Below are 22,956 nucleotides of genomic sequence, written 5' to 3'. Positions count from 1 at the left end.
TGCGCCCCCAACCAAAATTACTCCTTAATTATAACAATATGGTGCATGTGTTAAATTACAGAAAGAAATAAAAAGGATATTAAGGCTACAGTCGACATTTTGAATTAAATTCAAAATGGCGTTGTGCAGGATAAACTACTTTTGAGATTATACGAAAAGTTAATTTAGCTAATGCTCCAGTTGGAATGATATTTTTAGATTCAGTTACTACAATGAAATGAGAGTTTTATGTGGGCGTTCAAAGTATCTTTGTTACAAAAATATTCGCTGAGCAAAAGGCTTTATTTCATTTAGAAGTGGATCAGCCTGATTGAGTTTTAGGAGTACCCAAATTTCAATTATCGAGTCTGCGATCTTCATTTAGGTCAAGGTTAATTACTTTCATGCATACTGTAGCATCGTGTTGCCAAAATATTTTATTTCCTCACATCCAAACTTTTGAAGACATGAACAACTACTTGTTATCTCTCTCCAAAATGGTCTTAATAAATCTAATTTTTGCAAGTTCAGTAACTACTACACAATTGGAAAACTACCGTAAATCTGAAACAATAAACGATAGGAACGAACAATATCATGAATGTAAAAGCAGTAACGGAGTTATTAATTGAAATTGTTTCGACTGTACTCAGAGTAATGATCCGAGAAATCCTTAGCATCAGCCAAATTGCCAGCATATTTGGCAAGGCAAACATTATCCGCTATACAGAAATTAGGGATTGTTCTTTCCATCCAAACTTTGGAATTTATCCAAGTATCCCTGGATTGGGTGTTCCCACCATTGATCCACTTTGTTTGATTAATATCGTATAAGATCATGCTCAGAAGGAAAACGTATTTCAAAATATGCCTGTCTGTGTTCACTTTTCATATCTTATCTAGTTGGTAAAATAAATGTGTTGTTTGAACTTCTATTATATGGATAAACTTGGATTGTATCATCTATAACAATCATAAAATTCGTATTTATATGTATGGTTAATAACAGCATGATAGCAATCATTTCCAGTATAAATTTTACCAAAGTATGTTCAAAAATTGTTTGAATATCCATAGCTTTTCTTACCACTGCTATGTTATTAAATCTTCCTTCTCTTTCTAATTGCAGAAGATAGACGCGTACAACCACAGCGGGCCGTCGCTGCAGACGTCAGCTGTGATCGCTCTCTGCTCCATCGTGCTTGTGCTCGGTGTCCTTATTGGCGCAATCCTTGTTTGGAAGTAAGTTATATTATCTTTCAATATTTCTTCTGTGGTCTCAGAGGACCCAAAGTTCGTTCGAAAACGTTCAGTTGAAATTTATTCGGTATTGTTTAAGTTTTGTTTAATGTAAGTATAAGTTAGTATAATTTGTTTGTTTCCCAGTTTATTATATTTCTATCACATTTCATACATAATATACTAATAGTGTGTAACTTTACTCAAGATTTTTACCTTCATTAAAGTAAACCTTCAATAGACTTAGAGAAAAGCAATGCCAATCCATTGCTGAATATAATATTACGCTTATGATAATAGCCTATGGCGTTTATCCAAATTGCCAATTTATGCAGAGAAATGGCACGTTCATGCTTACACCATAACTTTATGCATTTTTACAGTAGAATGTATTTAATGTATTTAATTTCATAGAACGTTTGATGTGTAACCGTAATTAATTCAGTATTATATATACTGAAAAGTAAGGCATATAAATTATTTGACATTATGACTTGCTGATAAAATATCTGATTTTTAACGCTATCTTTTCGATATGTTACATATAGGCTTATATAACATATCGAACAGATAGCGTTAAAAATTGTAATGAATTCACAAGGCTCACTGGCCAATCACATAAGGTGCATTTTTAAGTAGGTAGTTTATCTACCAGATAATTTATCAGATAGTGGTGAAACAGGCCTTAAGATTAAATATCACGAATTAGCACCGTGAGCTTGGGTGTCATGAAAGTCTAATCGCCGTAAAACCGTCCTCACTCGTGACGCAATGGCCCGGGGAAGTTGATCAGAGCTGTCACTGTCACCTATTCAAGATTTAATTCTGAGCCTTAATATTTGTGGTCCAAGTCAGATAATGTTACTGTTTAAATATCCTTTTACCAATAACTATCATAATAGATAGTCACAAATAATTGTGCGTAGATTGGAATGTAATTTGGTTTGTTTGATTCTTTGTGACATCTTTATTGAACATATTTTTTTTAAAACACATGATTATGTTATAGGAAATAATGCACAATGGCTTTATGTAATGATTATAATAATTTTTTTATCGATCTACTCACAGGCTTTTCTATTTACTTACCCCGAGGAAATTGAATTTAAAATTAATCTTTAGAGTTTAATTTTACTAAATTTGAAGACTGGCAGGACTAATTTAACGGCATTTTATTTGCGCTTTTTCTGAAGTACTCAGTCCAGTACATCACCAGGATCATGCTCAAATTACTTACCATATCGATAACAACATGGGTACTGATTAATAAATAAATACATTCATAAATTAATACCGGCAAATTTAAACTTTTATTTCACCCTTTCGATTACAATTATGTACGAATATTAATATTTTTTTTATCCTATTTTATTTGAAGACAAATTTTAGTGTTTTTCTAACAATTAATAATAATTGTATTCTTTAGCAAAAGCTCAAGTCCTACGAATAGCTTTCCGGAGATAAACTTTACAGACTCATCGTCCACAATTACGAAGTATTTATGGAATAAGTTTAAATAAATAAAAATATAAAGTGTAGTAGAAACAAATATATTAAAAAATGCTTTATACAAAGTATATCAGAAAACAATACAAACTTTGTGAGATATCATTTGTATGATATTAATTTCAACTGATCAGATGGTTAAATTTCTTAGTTTGAGTATTAGAAAACAAATGATTTAATTTTAATTTCATTTTAAATTAAATATTGTCTACATAACCTAATTATAAAAATAGTTTAATTTTAAATAAATAAAAATCTATAATTATCGCTTCCGCTTATTAATTAATCCATAGATTGTGAAATAATTAGACATGTCACAATATACGTGTCATCGAGTAACACTCGATTTGACGACGTCGGATTTAGAAGCGTGTGATAAGTAGCCGGTGAAGAATAATATTGTATTAATTAAGGAAATCGTTAAGCTGACGTAGATATGGTATTGTAGGATGGAATATTAATTGTATTCCAAGGATTTGACAGCTGGCAATTATAATGGTAGAGGTTTAACAAGTAAGAATATAATATTAGTAGTATAAAATTGCTGACAACAAAAAGTATATAAGAAGATTTATTAAGAAAAAAATTGTTTTTGAAGAAAATCCAAGTTCAGAAAGAAAATATTTGTTTGTAAAAATCATGAGTAATATGTATTAGTGTTTTAAAAAAAAGTTAACATGTTTCACCGACTATGGGTATGCAAAAATCAATAAATGATAAGCTTGCTATCTAGCTTCCTACTATACAATAACAAAATTATATTGGTAGGTAATTTACACTTAGGTACTCATAAAATTACATCAATAGTAATTATATCAAAGTCTGTCGTTTAAAAAATCATATAGCGTATAGAGAACATTTATCAATTAATAAAGTATTTAGCTGCTTTTTAAATACCTATATTTAATTTTAAATGAATGGAAATGATTTGAAATTTTGTTGTAAATTTTAGTGGCATACTCTACTCAAAATTATATTTTAACGAACTTCGACTAAAACGTTACTTTTTAAGTATTTATTAACCAAGTTTTACATTAATATGATACTAGTTACTAATCTATACTATTATAAAGAGGTAAGCGTTTGTGAGTTTGTTTGAGGCGGGTAATCTCCGAAACTTTTAAGACTTTTAACTTTTAAGATTACTATTTTATCCCAAAATTCCCACGGGAGCAAAGCCCCGGGCAACATCTAGTAGTCTTATTATATGTATAATATAATATCATCAAGTAAGTGACCTACTGTAACAGTCTATTTATAATTCAAACAAGATTTCTGAAAGCCGACGGGAAACGAGACCCGGAACAGCGTCGTGAAACTGAGTTACTTCGAACAATACTGTCTTTATTGGCCATAAATCACAATGCCGATAATTTACACATGGCATGGCGGAGTCAAAGGAGATGGGTGTGCATTAAGCCCACAAGAAATGGGAATAATAAGACAAGTAGCGCCCTCTGTCATCATTTTTCAATACTATAAAACCTGTCAAACGGTTGCGCACTAAAAAACATGATGTCGTGTGATCATAGTCCTTATATTTTTTAGTCTATTTACAGCATGAAAAAAATTATAGCAGCACGAATTTTTTTGTTTATGACTTTATGACAGTTCTTTTTTTTTTTAAATTTTGTTTCAAAAATTTCCGTAACAAAATGAACAAACACAAAAAGAAAATTTCAATTGCAAAAAAAAACTATTTTTTGATTATTTTACTCAATGTGACAACTTATCACAAACCCGATATTTTATCCATTACTAAGTGCAACTATATTTTCACGACACGAAATTACTGACTTTGTTTTTTTTTTGTTCAAATAAAACGAAAATAACATGTTTCCCTAAACAGCACACACGGTGCGGAAATTATAAAAATAATTCACACGCATCAAGCCACACTATAATCGACCTTAACACTATAAATATAAAACAATAGAATAGTTGCGCAGTTTTTTGCGGCACCTCATTAAAGGCATGCGTGACTAATTATGCCAAAATTATACCGGTGCGTTTCCCACCGTCCCTTGATTGGCGGATTCGAAAATAACCGTCCAATAGGAAGCCTGGGCGGGACACGGCGCGCGCGCACGTTCCGTCGCGCCTTGTAGTTCGAAATATGAATATTCAAATACTATTGTAATTGTGAACCCCGCTGTGAATAATAAAGTTTTATATGTTCAAACATAATTAACGAAGCCATTTCAAATATAGTTCATTTTTAGGCGTTAAACAATCATTTTTAATTATGTAATTATTTAATTATGTTTGTATAAAGCGAAACAATTTTAAAAATATAATAAAACGAAAAATTAAAAAAGAAAGAAAAATTTTAAAAAAAGAAGGTAATTTATCAACAAATTATATATATATTAAAAAAACAATAAAAAATTCTAAAAAATAGTCCGAGAGCCAACTCACATCTGCCTCAAAACTTACGCCAAACGTTTCCCAGCGCAACGGAAGTTTCACTTCAACGGCCCTTCAAAAGGAATTGTAGACTCAAACCCACATAAACTTGTTGAGGGTTCTTCAACACGGCAGGGGTCGTGGAACAATAGACTATTTACCAGGCCTCTTTTGTCTTTAGTATGAGAGGCGAAGCACTTTTTTTCGAGTGCACCGGAGCGTAGCCTGGTGCTAGCGTTTTTGCTTCTCGTAATTAAGTTTTCAGCTTCGATTTGTGTTTTATTTTCTTTGTGTGAACATAAGTGGTGCCTTTGCAGGTTTCTTAGAAATCATGAGTATTTCTGAAATCGAGGTTTTCTGAAACACATCGCATCTAGCCGTATTTTCACGCGAATACTACTGATACACGATGTTGAGCATAAGGTTGTTAATAGGTTATTTGCTGTCTCGCTTGTCTTCCTATCTCGTGTCTTTCTAGCCTATCAATTTAATTTAATGTAATTTAATTACTAAACTTTTACTAATAGAACATTCCTTCTATGTTGAGAAAATAAATCTGCATTTTCGATCTACAAAAATGTTTAACACGAATTAACGGACTTCAAAATTTTATTCTATCCATAGTGCCTTCTAAAATTATTAACCGACTCGCTATTCCCGATAGTTCTCCCGCTCCAGAAAAGAATTCTGTTATCCGATGTCCTAGATGTGAGACAAACGGGCAAGGCGATAACGCAGCGCGATTCATCTATATCAAACGTGAAATTCTTATTTATTTATTTAAGTTTATTACAAATACTAGGCGGACTTAAAGCCTGAGACGTTTTCTACTACTCAATCAAATACATTTTATATTTATGTAGTGTCCGTATTTAGTATATATATATATAGTTATAGTGTAGTAATGCGTCCACTTTATTACCTATTCTATATTGGGAATAAAGGAAATAGATTAGTCGGTAACGCATTAACAGCGTGATTCGCGGTAGTGTCACATCGCGTTGTGCAGCATTCAAATTCAAAATTCTTTATTCAATTTATGATGATATACATCACTTAATGACGTCAATATTGGCGTCATTCCGTCGCTCACCCAGGATTCGGTAAGGAACATTTGTATTTGCTCGAAGAACGTAAACGGTTTCTCACATATGTAGGGTCCTTTTGCCATTCGTGTTTGGAATTTCAAGCATTTGATATGTTTTGGTCTAGAATTCTTTCATCTAGGTTTGAGTGCATTCTAAAAATAAGGTTTGAATCTGTAGTAACAAACCTAATTGGATATCATAATCTTATATTTTATAGGTATATTTTCCAAAATTCAATAATTTTGGGAAACGATAAATAATATATATTTTTAAACTTATTTAAACAGTTTGTCATATCTGTCCGTCCGTCATAGGATTAGCTCAGATATTCTTATTACTAGAAAATTGTAATTTAGCAGAAATCAAACGGAGATAACATAACGAAAAAACTATTTCTCGAAAAATATATTTTTTAAATAATTATACTTAATACCTACTTTAAATTTAAATTAATTTATACAGAAATTAGACCTTCACAGGCACTTTTTCACGACAATTTTTATATTAATTAGTAATTTCTCACAAGCTGCAAACTACCAATTTTTATTTAACTTAAATATTTTCTTTATTCCATCGTGGGTATCATTATAATAGATAGGCCTTTAAAAATATGCTTATCCAAAGACCAAGACGCGTACCTGACCTATTAATTTCATATGGGTCTAAATGTGAATTATTTTTTTACAGCATTTTCATTGGTCTGGTTTCATTCACCGTCCGCCGAAGCGAATGATACAATCATTTTTTTCACTGGTTTCCATTTTGTTTTCGGTTCAGTAAACTGTTCGTTTACTCGTATTTTTAGTTTAGTGTCAAAGTTTTTGTTTCTATATATATTGGTTTGCTGTGAATTGGATTGTACGTATATACTTTTTCTTTGCAAATAAATATCTTATTCAAATTCAACTTGTAAACCGTGAATATTTTAGCAGCTCGAATTTTACTCGGGGTAAGTAAAGTCACACAAAACTGTAACTTTATTTTATATTCAATAAAAACTATTATTGTAATCAAACTAATTAAACTTAGATTAAAAAAATCTAAACGCTAAATCTGTCTCTGTCGCTCTCTTTTCGAATATATCGCTTCATCCTGCTGTCATACAACTCATTATAATTTACATAGTATAATAACTCTACTAGTAATTACACTATAAAAAGCATCTTCATGACAAGATTTATTCACGTATTCATGTCAAAAGAAATTGCTTATCAGAATTATATCCAAATCCCAATTAATTTTGTGAAATTTATTTTCTTTTGAGTATAGGTACTCCATTCATTACAGCTGGGCACAAAAAATAGACAAATGTTCACATTTAGCGACGCATATCATGCATGTATAAGTAATATAAATGTTGAATTTTAATCAGTATAACTACTTGGTGAACGCATAAAGTAGATGTAAGTACTTAAGGATCGTCTCATTCAAAATTAACACGATTTGAATAGAATATGAAATAACTTGTAAATCTATCAAATTTCAAGGGTTTGTTTTACCTTGCCTTCTCGTTTCGCGGTGGCACCACACGCTGGGAATATACGGAGATGAGAGAAATATAGTGAGGAGAAATAAATAGTGAAGTAGGTTGCTTTTAACGCGAACGAAGGTACGGTCAAAAACAAGTAAATGATCAAGAAAATAAAAATCTTTACAGTTCCTACTACGACATTTAATAGCGATAATATCTCGAAATGCTTCTGTGATCTTGTCTATGGTAAAGACAATTTTGATTGCTATTCAATAGCCGTAGTCGATACTCGTAAAAGATATGAGCCCTCTAGGAATATGTTACGCCATAACTCAAGTTATGTTACACTGTTATACCAATCAGATTCCCAGTTACTTTTACGGCCATATTGATGCTATATGACCTATAAGTACTGTTCTAAAAAGCAGTTAAAAAAAAACAAGTAAATGTTATGTAGTGAAAACGGATAGATGTATATTGTTCATTTACGTAAAAACTTGATTAGAAAGTTATTTTTAAGAAATTTGGAGCAGAGATTATGTTGTCATAAGTCTAAAATTACTCGTACCATTTTATATTTGTATAATAAGTTTGAGAATGGATTTTTGTTAATTAAATTAATTTGGTTTCATAATAAAATTTTCATAAAACAACAAAATCAAGAAAATCTTTACAAGCAGGACAGTTTAGTTCTCAATGACATGACCGAATCATTGTGTTCACGTATAGCGTTAACACTTTGAAAGAAAAAAAATCGACATAACATCCCCACAGAACAAACCAATTGACGTTTTTTGGAAATACCAAAATATATATATATATATATTGAAAAAACAATCATTTTTTAAATTTGAATTTTTCTGAAAAAAACAAAACAAAAACATATATTTCCACTTATATAACACAAGTTCAATGCCTGCTTACACAAATACAGCCAAGGAGGTATGGGACCTTAACACAATCAGTTGAACAACTATATAAGGCTTAACGTCTTTATTAAGCCTATTGTCTCATTCTCATTATGGCAGAATCGAAAGCGTTGATTCCGAACGTAAAGTTGATCTACATACAATAAAATATTTGCATAATAACTCAATTCGTAATGCACAAGCCCGATTTGTATGGCCAGAGATATTTCACGCATCGTAGGCTTGGACACACGGCCGCTTGGTTCAGCGAGCCAGAAAGCTATTTTTAATACCAATTATTATTATAGTCATAAATTTGAGGGAAATATTTACAGGGAAACGAACGCTTTATTCTTTTATTGCTTAGTAATTGCAATATTAACATAATTTAAATGTGAATCGTGCATGTGTTTGTTTTATAAGGGTTCTTATTAAACTGCTGCAGTGAATAGATTCTTTAGAGAATTCTTAGATAATTTTTGTGTATGCAGTGTTTTTATTATCATGGTCTGAAATAATTTGTGATATTAATATTGTCTTGTTGGGGTGGTAATAAATATTTTTATTTACGAGAACGTAAAATCAGGTATTTCATTTAATTTTAATACAACTAATCATATCTTGAACTTCTGTTTGTCTTGAATTTGGATCGAGTTGATAAATATTAAGTATTAGTATTATTAAATATTGGTTTTTATATGTCGATATTTGACTAGATATTTTATTATACTATTATACATAAAATTAAATAATATATAAATATAAAATTAAGTAATATATACATATAAAATCAAATAATAAATATTATTGAACACTTTAATTTCAAAGTATAAGTATTACAATTTATTTATATATGTATAATATGTAAATTAAGTAAGTTAAGTGAAAAAATATTATACTCTACGAAACACATCAATAAATTAAATATATATTTTTTTATTTATTAAATATTGTTTGTATTCTGTTCTTTAAGACTGTATGCTTACATCTGAGCTTAACCAAAACAATAGTATTGTGATTATTGTTATTTTATATTGCGAAATACTCGTCATGTTGCTGTTATACAGGTGTAATTTAGATTTCCTAATTCGCCATCTTTTTATACACACACAATACATAGGAAGAAAAACTGAGAGCCTTATTTATAAATCAAGTTTGTTTGTCTGTTTGAGTCAATTATTGGTAAATGATGTTCCAAAGTGATCGATACTAGACCTCGGTGGCGCAGTGGTAAAGTGAGTGCCCCTGAACCGAGAGGTCCCGGGTTCAATCCCCGGTCGGGTCATGATGGAAAATGATCTTTTTCTGATTGGCCCGGGTCTTACATGTTTATCTATATATGTATTTGTTATAAAATATAATATCGTTGAATTTGTATCCCATAACACAAGTCTCGAACTTACTTTGGGGCTGGCTCAATCTGTGTGATTTGTCCTGAAATTCTAACTATAGTCGATACCATCGATAAATCGCATGTTTGTTTACTTATATTTTTTTAAATAAAATCAGTATTTGCTTTTACGAAACTAAATTGCTTTTTAGTGCACGCTGCGTGCGATTTTTAGTTTTCTATATAGGTCTGTGCGATATGAACAAAATCAAAAATGAATATCAAATTCAGCCTTTCAAAATAAGATAATATTAAGGAGTGTATAATTTCTCAAAATGAACGTCAATGATATACAACTTCCGAATATGAAACTGCCCAACTATTCACAATATCTAAACTACATTCGAAATTCGAAATTGCGATACAATCTGAACTTTTCAGACTGAATAAAATTAAAATAAAGCCTGGCTTGCACTGAACGACTATTAGGCAAAATATATTTTTAATTAAAACTATTTATATAAAAAGGAATTACATTACTTATTTCAGTTTACTTTGTATTAGATACATATTATCACGTCTATTGCCTTAAAGGGTAGGTAGAAGTTGGATTTTCACTTGTCACAATACTGACAAATCTTACTCGATTCCTCATAGATGATTTCCTAATTTGATTCATTATATTATTTATTTGGAAAGCTATTTTGAAATTTATTAGGACGCAAGCAATGGGAATGTTATACCTATCGAAAGAAGACATTTAAAATTATGGTCACCACCATTTTTTTGTTTTAGATATTACAATACTATTTTTTTTTATTAGGATTTTTGATGAGTCAGCGTTTCCCCAAATTTCCTTATTCTCGGAAAATCATAAATAATGCAATGAAATAAACATCAACCGGCGCCATCGAGACAGGCAATTACATAGACGAACACTTCGCCGCAAAGTAATTTAATCCCCTTTTGTTATAAAACCCTCTGGAGTGCTGTCAGAATCTTACCCGTTTGGAATCCCGACACCTAGACTTATTACGTGGGGCAACGTGTTACAAAATTGATGGGAACACGCATTTATTAAATTATTTTTTTCTTATTTCTCTTCCATTTGAAACTGGCCGGTTTGTTTTTTTTTTAGATGTTCTGAAAATAAACAAAATAATTCTATGAAAAAAAATACTGTCAACAATTATTATTAGTAATAGAATACAGTGAAACAAGAATGACCATTTATTTTCCTAGGTACTAATTTGCTTGCATTAAAAATATTAGTTTATAGTAAAATGCTTCCGACTTTTAGGAAACAAAGTGACTATAAGATAACATTTTGTGCACAGCCTTATATTATTAACTATTAACCTACGCACTCCTAATTATTGTCATTATTAACACCATAATTTAAAAGTTAGTGGACATTGGTACATAATTAATCAAATCTTTGATTAAAACTGTAAGTACGTTTAATTAACAGTTTTTCACTAAATTCATCCGATAATCATTTTGTTTCTCAAAGGTCTATTTTCAATTGACTTTCCTCCTTATAATTTTTTTAAATTATTTGATAATTAATTAAAAGTTTTTTTTTCGTTAAACTCATTTGTAACTCAATAGCTAGTCAATTTTAACAAACTTTAACCAGCATATAGCAATGCAATGTACGCTATTTTATTAAATCGGCTGCGACGCGGTGGTTAGTTACGTCAGAGTTGACAGGTGTAACTAAGGTTAAGCGTATAGTGTAAATTTTGTTGGGTTGTGAATTTTATCGAGTGTGTTATTGCTAACACTGGTGTCAGATTTTAGTATTCGTCTCACGCAAGCAACGTCCTCAAAACCAGTGATACGAAACATCTCCTCACACACGGTGCCGGATATTTAATCAGTTGTTAACTCAGCCACGCGTGTTTGATCCCTCATTAATTAGACCACAAATGTACCATAGACATTATTTTTGAGTCATAGAGCAACGCGGGACGTAACTCATGGCTCAGTAAAGTGTAAATATTGTCAGTGTTTTTTCAATTCAAGGTTTTCGAGTCGAATATATATTTTTTTAAATATTTTTATTACAATTAGGCAGGAATCTTGAATGTTTCTTTTTTTTTAATCTAATTTAATGTCTTTCTTTTGGCAAATGAGATACAATGTTGTTTAGAACAGGAACCAATTTTAACTAAACAGTCAACACTCGAATTGATCCTAAAATGTAAATAATCATCACAGTATACTTTTTTTAAAAAATACCTTCTAAAGTAAATCATTTATTCATCCACGATATTTTTAAAATCTATTTTAAATTATTTAACTGTAATATCATAAAAAGAATCTTAAGGTTTACATAGTAAGACTTGTAAAAACAAACAGAGAAACTAAAAAAGAAAAGTCTTTTCTTACCATCGATGTTAAACAATTTCAATCACTTTCTGAACTCGAAATACACTACAAGATATCAATAAAATGCATTCATTTGCATTTTATCTCGGTCATGTCTTTATTTCATGAAACACAAAGACTCTCTTTAGGTCTTCATACTTTGTAGAAGCTTTGAACCCTGAAATTCCTTTAACATTGTTCCAAACTTAAAAAGTGTAAAGAAGCTCAAATAGAAGCTTTATAAGTAAATAAGTTTTGAATTGTGCAAGTTTGTTATTTTAATTCCTCGGATTTCAGTTTGAGAATTTCAAAGTTCAGTTTGTAATTTTAAGATTCATAATTTTGATATGGAAATAAATATTTATTTCACAAATAAAAGAATAAATAAAATAAGATTTAGGAAAGAATTTTGTGCTTAAGAGATTTTATTTTTTTAAATATTAAGATTTTCAAGACAACTTCATTCTTGAAACCGAACTCAAACTAAGAAATACAAACGAGGCAAAAAGTTAAAAATACATAAAATAGAATCTTCTCAAAGTCGCGCTCATCTTAATTAATCTCGGAAATACCATGTGATAAAAAAAAAACAACAAAAAAAGTGTTACACCACACTTTTTACGTTCAAACATCGCACCTCATTATAGCACACAAGCCATCGACAATAATATCGAAAAACGCCAATCAATATCATAATGCGTCCCTAGCGATTAGTTACGTGCCACTAATTCATCGGGTATAGAGTGACGGAGTGAGTCGATACCGGTTTCTCCTTGTGGTTATCGACAAAATGCGATGTCTATACGTCCATTTGGCGCGCGTTCGAACACGACTCGATTAAACGACATTGATTTTAATGACAGGAACTGATTTATCAAACGGTTTGTATGGTGCAATGTTGGAGCTGCAATGCAAGGAGATGAATAGAATTGTGATAAGAGTATTTTAAAGGAAAATTCTGTGGAAATAGGTAGGTAAAATAGTGGTAAAATCAAACAAACGTTTGAAAAGAAAAAAATCTTTTTTTTTTTTTGTCAAAATTAGACACGTAAAAAGCGCCTAATCGTCCCTAATAAATTGTGACTTTTTTTGGTATTTGCAATATGAAAGCCATCATTTTCACCATCAGTTTCCACTTTTGGTTCTATTTTAATGAAATCCGATATCAATTGTTGTTTTAAAACAATAATATCTAACATCTTTGCTCTGTAGCTTAGTTCTAAATCTACATCTCCCTCTAGGCCAACTATACAGATGTTGCCTCTAGTAATAATTACTCAATATCGAATGTCAAGTTTTTAATATCACTCGATTCAAATAGGATGTTTTGTCTTGCGAAACAAAGCGGTTGTGGTTTGAATTTCGAATAGCATTTATGGCATTTATTGACTGTTTGAATAATGAGATTTGTGTTCTAGTCTGATTTGAATTGCATAACATTTTCATACAAGTCAGCCGTTTAACCCAATGTCTTCTTTTTAAAATGAATCCTTTAAAAATGTTTCAATTTTAAGCTAAAATAATTATATTTTGTCACTACCGCTAATCGATTCAGTATAGCGATCTCGCTCGCTAGCGATGTTGACAGAACGAGACAAAACAAACTTTAGCTTAAAGAGTGCATTATACCTATTCTTATGACGTTGGCACAGATTACTACTTCCCCTTTGGAAAAATCATCGTTTTGGCGAACGATGGAGCCATACACAAGAAAAAAATATATGAATCCGAGGGTGAAACTCTGTTTTAAATTTAAAAGGTTCACTATACTGGATTGGTATCGAATCGAGATTTCAGCTGCACAGATATGTAATAGACACATGTATAGAAAATTAGTTTAAAACTTGAAATAATTTTCATACGTAAACAATCATAAAAATCTTGCGTAGGATGTATTTATAATCAAACATTTTGAATATTAGTTTTTACGACCGTACGATCGTAAATAGATAGTCTTTTAAGTACAGGAAATTGTCAAAAGAGATACAGATCTCAATAGCCGATACTGTTTTGGACAAGATCAAATCATACGCCGTAAAGTGCCTTGACATTGTTAATTAAAATATTTAGAAGCGGATTCAAAAATTTGTACGCTTTATCAGAGATCTTACGGTCTCGTGTTACGAAGTTTTTGAAGAAACCTGTATTATATATAATTTTCATGGTCTTAATATACATATATACGTAATTTTTTGTTTAACATAACGTGTATGTAGGTAAATTGGAGATTACTCTTTTACGAAATGTCTATTGAACAAATTTTGATGACATTTGTGATACGGATTAGGCTGGAATATTTAGATCTGGAATGAGATAGATACCTTTGATACCTTTTGATTTTTGGTCCAATATTTTAACAGAAGCAAATGTCCAGAGTACACTACAGCCAGTAAATTAAATAAGGAAAAGATTCCTGCCTAATTACTCTCTCTCTTTCCTTCTCATCTATTTTAGTACCTCAGCTGTGACGGCCAAAGCCCTGGCACTGCGTAAAAGTTGGTAATATCAACAAAATTTTCAGTTCGGCCACCAAAAAAATACACCTCACAAAACTGACCTCAAATAATATTATTTTCTACAATGCACCCCAATATTATTTGGCAAAAAAATTATAATGAAATTATCAAAAGCTCTTATAGATTGCTACCTGATTTTTTTCATACAAATATTGGGCATCTGTGGAGTGAAATTACCGTGTCTAATCTGTTTATAATGACTGGGTCTTCAATTTTATTGAAAGGGATCGCATTGCGGATGTAAAAGTGATGAGCCATGCACCGCGTAAGATTTGCAGGGATACGCTCAGCTGGGATTATTAAGATTTTCAATATATATTTGTTTTGTTCTGATAATAGTGATTGCATTCTTTGAAAACGTGAAACTTACTTTATGGCGTCTTGGCGCAGAATGTCCTTTTCTCACAATTTCCTAAATAATATTTTGTAAAAAATTAAACTATCAAGAAAAAGATCACTCATAAATAAACAGTATTATTTTAAAGTAAATTTGAAAATTTTTTTTGGCGTGCCACTTTTCAACTTTTCTTTAAGATACGAATAACTTCCGAAAACTTTCAAAAAAACTTGACGCAAAGACGTATCCATACTAAAACATACCATTATTAAAACACAGTTAGACTCAAAAATACTAAAGAGCACGCAAAATATTATACTACAGACAAATATTAATATAGATCTTTTGATAGTCCAACAATACTCGAATGATTTGTGGTTCTGTAGTTTATACGGATTATAGACGGTCATATTTTTAAAATTATCTCACGGACTCCCGGTTCAATTGTTGGTTTCTGATAATTCCTTATCTAATAATATATAATTGGTGTAATGTATGTGAGCTTTTGAAGCCTGTGACACTTTTTATTTCCATACAGATAAATCTTTCTTTTTAAATCGAACGTGATATGATCATGACTTCCGTAAGGTTCTAGATGATCAAGGACCTTTCTTGGGTCGATTTTTAAACACTTACCGAAATTTTCATAGCATGTTGGACGACTGTATCGAATCGTATGGAAATCTATAGCAAAAAAAGACAAAACATTTTTTACTTTCTAGCGTTAATTTTCACCTGCGGCGGCGCTGCCGTTACAATTTTTCGACTTTAAAATAATTAATCTGTACTGTGGTGATGTATATTTTATGAATGATTGACTTTGAGAATGATTTCTTCCTCAAGAAAATTGACGGATTAACAGCGCGGCCGCAGAGGTCGAAAAGCTTTGAGAACCACCCTTCAGACATGCATCGACTAAAAATAAGTAATTTTCTATGTCAATAAAAAACTTACTAGAAAAGGTCCGTAGCAGTTACCATCAATATTCCTCGGTGACCAGGCGACTAGTTTAGGCTATACAATAGTTTATGTCCGTGTCCCATTACGGGCAAATAAATTGGCTATAAAAACTTATTAAATTTCTCTCTCCACAGACACAAGCGGAAAGTCACGAACCTGCTGCCTTCCAAGTCATCAGCTCCGAACCAAACCGGCTCCCAGCGCAGGGCGCCCCCTCCCGCGCCCCTCTACGAAGATCTCCAAGACCTCCCGAGAAGACCACCTTTGCCCCACAGGCCCGAATTGGAGCCACAACTGGAGGTACGTTCATCATGGCATAGAATTTTTTATTTTTTTTATTTGTTGATTGTACAATCAGGGTGAAGATCATTGTAGAGAAAATTCTTTTTTTTCTTTTTCACGTGTATTATGGCCAGTTATGCATACTGTAATGTCATAGATTATATTTATTTTTAATATAATACTACACTGATCTAATTACAAGAACTGCTATTATATTATTTGCTAAATCATTATGTGTTTGAAAGTGAACAATCATTAAGAGCATATATTATTACATTACCTACATAAGTATATACCAATACTTAAGTCTGTATAGTTTTCAACTAAGTTGTCTCTTTGAAGACAAATTAGTGAAGGTAGATCTTTAGCTCTACTGAATCTTTGAAATAATTTGTTAACCGTCAAAAGTTTCTTGATAAGACTCAAATTTCATAGAAAACATACATATAAAGTACCTATATACAATCCTTACTCATACTTTTACGTAATCTATTTCATTTAAAGTTTATCTTCAAACTCTCTAAATTTAAGACGGTATTACAATACGAAGAACTACTTTTGTTGAAATAATATACAAAGTATTTATTCCATTCGGCTAAACATATTCCATAAATTGATTTCATTAATTGTGTTTCAGATGGTAGAAACAAAGAGACCCAACTGCCCTGGAAGAGTGTTCGTCTGCGGCTCTGGTGGTACCTGGAGGGGAGGCAACTCCTGCGGTGGCGACACGTGTGGAGCGCCACTATACGAAGAGCTGCCCCACAGATCCGACGACTCCCTCCACAGCGACGACCACTTCGCCGAAGACGAACTGAGTTTAGTCGGAGAGGCAGCGCCCTGTAGGACATGCTCGAGGCCACCCGCCCCTCAATCCTTACCTCACAGACCACGGCAGCAACGCATGGATCGACGACCTAAGTCTTTAGAAAGACGAAGAGCTCAGCATAGAATGCCGAGACATATCCATCCACCTGATCCTTCGGAGTTCCACGAAGGAGTGTTATTAGATGCGTTATTGAGATTATATCCCCAAGTCGGGACAGTTGGGGCCAGACCAGTGCCGATGCCTGTTGGGGCTGGAGGCGCGTGGCCCGGTGGAGAATTACCCGGCATCGGGTGCTGGAGAGGACCAAGAGCATCTCCGAAACCTCCCAGTGGAGATTCGTCCTTCGGATCAGATTCTGGTTATAGCAATAATACTTGTGGTACTTGTGGTACAAGGGCTTCATCGAGACATCGATTGTCAGCGGAAATTCCTATGTCATGAACAAGCGAGTGTGTCCATGGATTCTAGTGATATGGTCGTGTGCCATAAGTGTTTGATAGACAATTCGAAACAGGAATATTCGCATTTAGTAGTTTATTTTCCAGGCCTAATTTGATTGTAATCATTGCGGCCTGATCTACGCCTTCTTTTGTAGACAGTGGGTTAAAACATAGTACTGCCTAATAAAGGACAGATAATCAGATAATTTATTAAGTAGGACTTTTTCTACGGACACTGTACAAAATCTATCAAAGTAGAAAATTTGATCCTATTAATATTAGTCGTCTTGGATGGCGTTTTGTATCGTTTTTTTTTTTCCATTAGCGAAATTATTTTGTATAAACTCATGTGACCATAATTTAGTTAGTAATAGCAGTTTCAGCGTAGTAAATTAATTCAAACTAGTCCTAAAATTATCACATTATAACGAATTATTGAAATGTAAAGAAGAAACGCGTCGTTGTGCGTTCGCGAAAAAAGATTCTGTACATTAATTTACAATAAATTTTTCAATTTGTAGATATTGTATAAAGTATGTAGTTAAAATAATTACGCATTAAGACGCAGTGAGTTGGATTTTATAATCATATCAAACTATCCCGTAATTAATTTAAAATATTGAATCACGATCACCATTCTATACTATTTATTTCACTGGTGCTAAGTAAATATGTATTTGTTATGAAGAAAAGGACTATAACGAGCAGACTTAAAAATATATCTCTACTCCCACAATAATTTAATATGTAGGTACAGTCCATTGCACATTAACTTAGTCAAAATCATTGCAAATTTGCCCTTATTGCCGTTGTTATATTTACATACATACGGCTCCTTAACACGCTGATGACTATACATAATATATTCAGAAAGTAATCTTGAACTCTCATTATATAAATATTATTTCTGGTCTTTAAAAGGTATTTTTTTGTATCTTCTATTTTCAGTATTGACATTAAGAACGAGAGAAAAAAAGGATAGCTTCTTTAAATTCTAATTAATTTTAATCACAGAATAACTTTTTTTAATAATAAGAAGAAATTGTCATTGTTTCAATGCGAAAGGGCGTTAATTATTTGCACAAGCAACAGAGAAAATGCGATTCGGGTCACTGAACTTTTTTACGCATAGCTTGGAATCAGACTACCATTTGAAAATAGCGAAGTATGTGCAGTTTTATGATAAAAAGTAATGGCTCTGTCTTAATTCCAGTTATATTCTTATATATATATATATATATATATATATATATATATATATATATATATATATATATATATTTAATTGCAATGGCAGTACATAAATCAAATATAAATAATCCTGTCTCTTAATTTTAATATCAGCATCACAGTGAGTATTGTAAAAAACAGCCCTGTACAGCGGTAACACGTTGCCAAAAATTATATACTCATGAATATTTTGTTAAGGTCAGAATTGAAAAGTATTTTGTAAAAAAACTGTTACTTTTGTTCCCCGTTTCACAAAAAAAAAACTCAACTTATTTTAATTTTTCAATTTTTAATATCATACCACATAATAAGCATAGGCTTTATTTGAGTCACCCACCTTAGTACCTTTTAAAATATCTTTATTAAATAGTGACCTTAACAAAATCCATTAACGACATTGTTTTAATCGCCATCTTTATTTATGTATGTAAGATTTAATAATTTGTATTCGGATTTTTATTTGGTTATCAAAAGTTGTTTTTGTTTTTTTTTTTTTTGTTTTTGTGTAATTTAAGTGATATTTATTTTTTTAGTATGGTTTAATTTTGTAAAAATGCAAAAATTGCAATGCTATTGTAAAAATTATCAGTTGTCCAATTTATAAATTTGAAAGAGCACAATAAAATGAAAAAAATAAATAAATTTTTAAGAAATCACTTTATTTCAATCCACATTCCTTCCTTCCAGCAACGAACACAAGAGTTGATACATACCTTATAAAGGTTTAATTAAGATTATATTTACTGAATGAAAAACTCTGGTCGTGTGTGGTATTTTTGCAAATTCTATGAACTATGCTATGCTTAGGATTTAGTGAACATTCCAAAACAAACAAAAATTTTAATTAGATTTTTACGTAACACGTCGAGTCCCATCTTAGACATGCCATGTCTTATTTACACTGAAAATTACGGTAATTTTCAGTGTAAATAAGTATAATTTTAACATAAGTAAACAAAAATAAATTCAAGTATGATAAAACTTGCAGAAGCGATATCTTGCCTCAGTATTTTTCTGCAAAGACGTCAAACTTACCAAAAAGATTAATAAAATATCACACACAGTTTAACGTCTACGTAACGTAAAATTAACGTTTAACGTCACACTTAAACGTTAATTTTCTTACTTATTACTTTATGTTTGTTTGTAATATTGCACGAAAATAAGCACATTAATCAAAATTAATACAAGAAAGATACATTGTACAACGGCGGACTTATCCCATGTAGGGATCTCTTACAGTCAACCGGCCATAGGTTGAGTGGACGTGTATACAGTAGCAGGCTGGTCAGACGTAATAACGTACAACATGAACAGAGAAAACTATAAATTGTAAGAAAATTAATAAATATACTTAGGAAAAGTAAAATCTAAATAAATAAATACATAAATATATATATAACAATAACAAAAAATACATAAAATGGATATAAATACATATTATACTTTATATTATTATTTTGTACGATATTTGATAATAAATATATCACGAACCATTGCACCTCCAATTAGATAACAAAGTTAACTGTATTTAAAAAAATAATAATTGTGCAATTAAATTTAAACAAAAGAAATCTGTGTCACAACTTTCTTGCAATATTTTATAGTCATTTCCATAGATATCTAATCGGTCAAGGCATTTTCAAGATCTTTACGCAAACTTACTTACTGAGGAACTACTTTTCCTCCATGTGCAATTGTGCACCATAGAATAGGTATCAAGAAAACCTTATGAATAGACATAAAATCAATATGCTAATGAAAATCTAGAAAGCTATTGATTTCATTCCCTTTGTAATACAAATATTAGATCCAATCTCCTTATGGTGTCAATGTAATTTTATCTTTATTTTCTAACACAAAAGGTCCATTATACAATAGCCCTTTTGAGTAGCTTCTCAGTTGAAGGGTTAAATAAATAGGCGAATAAAATGTAAATACAGTAAGATTAAATTAGAGTGTTTTGAATAATTTGCAAATAAAATGTGTTTATAGCGAAGGCTCTCGTAAACTGTACGTTTTAAGTTGAAATAAATTGTGCTTTAATATATATTTACTTGAACGGTTATGTTCAAGAGTGTTTAAATGGTACCCAAGTTTTGTTTTTGATTGAAATATTAATAAGGAGCCGGTGCGGAATAAATATCTGATAAATAGCACCATATTCCTTCATAGTGTATTCCTCATGACCGAGGGTCGTGGTCATTACGTGGAATAAAACACACAGAACAACTTTCTGGGCACTTTCAATGGAGTGGTTCTCAATTTCACACACAAGTCAATAATCAACTATTACGCAGGATTCCTCACGATGTATTCCTTCGCTGAAAGCAAGCGGTGGTCGAAGAAAACTACTATACATACGTCAGTATGGTATACAAACTCATGTGCTACGAGTAGGATTCGAACTTGGGACCTTTCGATCCACAGCTGGGCGTCTTAACCATTACACTACCATCGCTTCATATTATAGCATCTTATTATAGTTATCAATTTTTATGGATAAATCATATACATTGAGAGTCCCAAATTTAAATTAGAGACTTGTGATATGGGATACCAGCTCCATACCCAACGATGCTGCTTTTGATAATATACCGATAAAAATTTAAAACTCAGGTAAATCTGTAAAAGAAGACATCATCAACATAAAATCTAATGGTATTTAATGTTTTTGGTGGGTTGCATAGTCAACTTTGACATTAACAACGTGCGCAGAAATATGCAAAGCCAACGCCAATTTTGACGGTGCAAATCACCCTTAATAAACACTAATCTGAAAAAGATAAATTTCCATCTTGACCTGACCGGGAATCAAACCCAGGACCTACGCTATAGTAGTCATGGTATTATTACCATTAAGCTACAAAAGTCTTCACCGGGAATCACAACTGTATATAACAAAAGATTTAACATTTGCACAAGTCATTTGTGACCATGTTCATCATCACATTTTTGGCTGTGATGCCCAAAACCCCATTGAAACAAACCTTCGAACATTGAAGATCCATTAGCCAGAATTCACTGGCTGTCTGCATTTTTGATGTCTAAAATGGAAAAAAAAAGTATAATTTTGCGCGTATTTCCAATTTGCAGATTTTTTTCTTTTGATCATATTTCAAACGAATCAAAGAATTTGACCTTTTGAACTGAGTGTAGGTGGTCTCGAGGGCTAGAATTTTAGATAGATAAGAATAATCTCCTGCTTCACAGTCTAGGTAGGCAAAACTTTAGCGTACAGAGGAAACGTTAGTTTTTAATAATAGAACAAGCCGTGTTGCTTTATACAGCCGGGACAAATACAAATAGAGCTGTTTCTAGTACCGTCAGCGGAATAACTTGAACATTTTTATGTTTATTCTCTATCTTTCTCTCTTATTTCAGCGTTTTCACAGTCTTTTCCAACCATAGAGTGTTAAAACTTTGAGTTGAATTTACTACTTTTTCTCATCTACTTTCTTTGATCATCTAAATAGAGAAGCGAAGTTAATACCCTCATCTTATTCATTCATATCGTGTGTGTGTACCTGACCCTGTTATCAATAGCTAACCGTGTTAGGTTTTATTCAGGTCGCCTAAAGGCATCTGACATGACTTTTCTAATTCATCTAATAACCAGCAAAATATAGCGAAAACCGAATAGCGAGAGAATCTATTTTCATTCAAAAATTTTCACTACACAACACTCCACATTATTTAAGTTATATTTGGTCCAGTGCACACTAAAATGTCATTACAAAGGCAGCATCCAATTTTTCATTACCGAGACGACTGTACCGCACAAATCTTGCATCTCTTTCCTTGAGCAAACCTCAACAATCGCGCTTAAGATAGGATCTTACTTATATTACTAACATAGATAAGAAAATACTGGATGTACCTTCGATTGAGTAACTTGAACGAAATACGCAAAAGACAAATAGTGAAAATAAAATCAAGAAATTCTTATTTCAAATATTGCAAAAGAACTGATAATTACATACATCTTTATAGCAAACGAGACCGAGTTGATTAAAAAAAAATTAAGATTAAAAATAAAGTAAGCGTGGATTGCATCAGTCA

The 22,956-nt window shown here is 31.6% G+C and overlaps 1 protein-coding gene across 4 annotated transcripts in view; it reads left to right on the top strand.

Moving 5' to 3' along the window:
• Window positions 1–19,548, top strand: part of pxb — a 161,149-nt gene extending 141,601 nt beyond the window's left edge. For all 4 annotated transcript variants that reach the window (XM_053757822.2, XM_053757820.2, XM_053757821.2 and 1 more), the window contains 3 exons: window positions 1,109–1,221; window positions 16,248–16,413; window positions 17,033–19,548. In XM_053757822.2, coding sequence (XP_053613797.1) covers window positions 1,109–1,221; window positions 16,248–16,413; window positions 17,033–17,665 — 912 coding nt within the window. In that variant the 3' untranslated portion in view covers window positions 17,666–19,548. The remainder of the gene's footprint in view (window positions 1–1,108; window positions 1,222–16,247; window positions 16,414–17,032) is intronic.
• Window positions 19,549–22,956: the final 3,408 nt, after the last annotated feature.

The sequence above is a fragment of the Plodia interpunctella genome, chromosome 17 (assembly GCF_027563975.2).
Source record: "Plodia interpunctella isolate USDA-ARS_2022_Savannah chromosome 17, ilPloInte3.2, whole genome shotgun sequence".
NCBI classification, from domain to species: domain Eukaryota; kingdom Metazoa; phylum Arthropoda; class Insecta; order Lepidoptera; family Pyralidae; genus Plodia; species Plodia interpunctella.
Note: the sequence above shows the minus strand (reverse complement) of the source record. Positions and strands in the feature narration are given on the sequence as shown.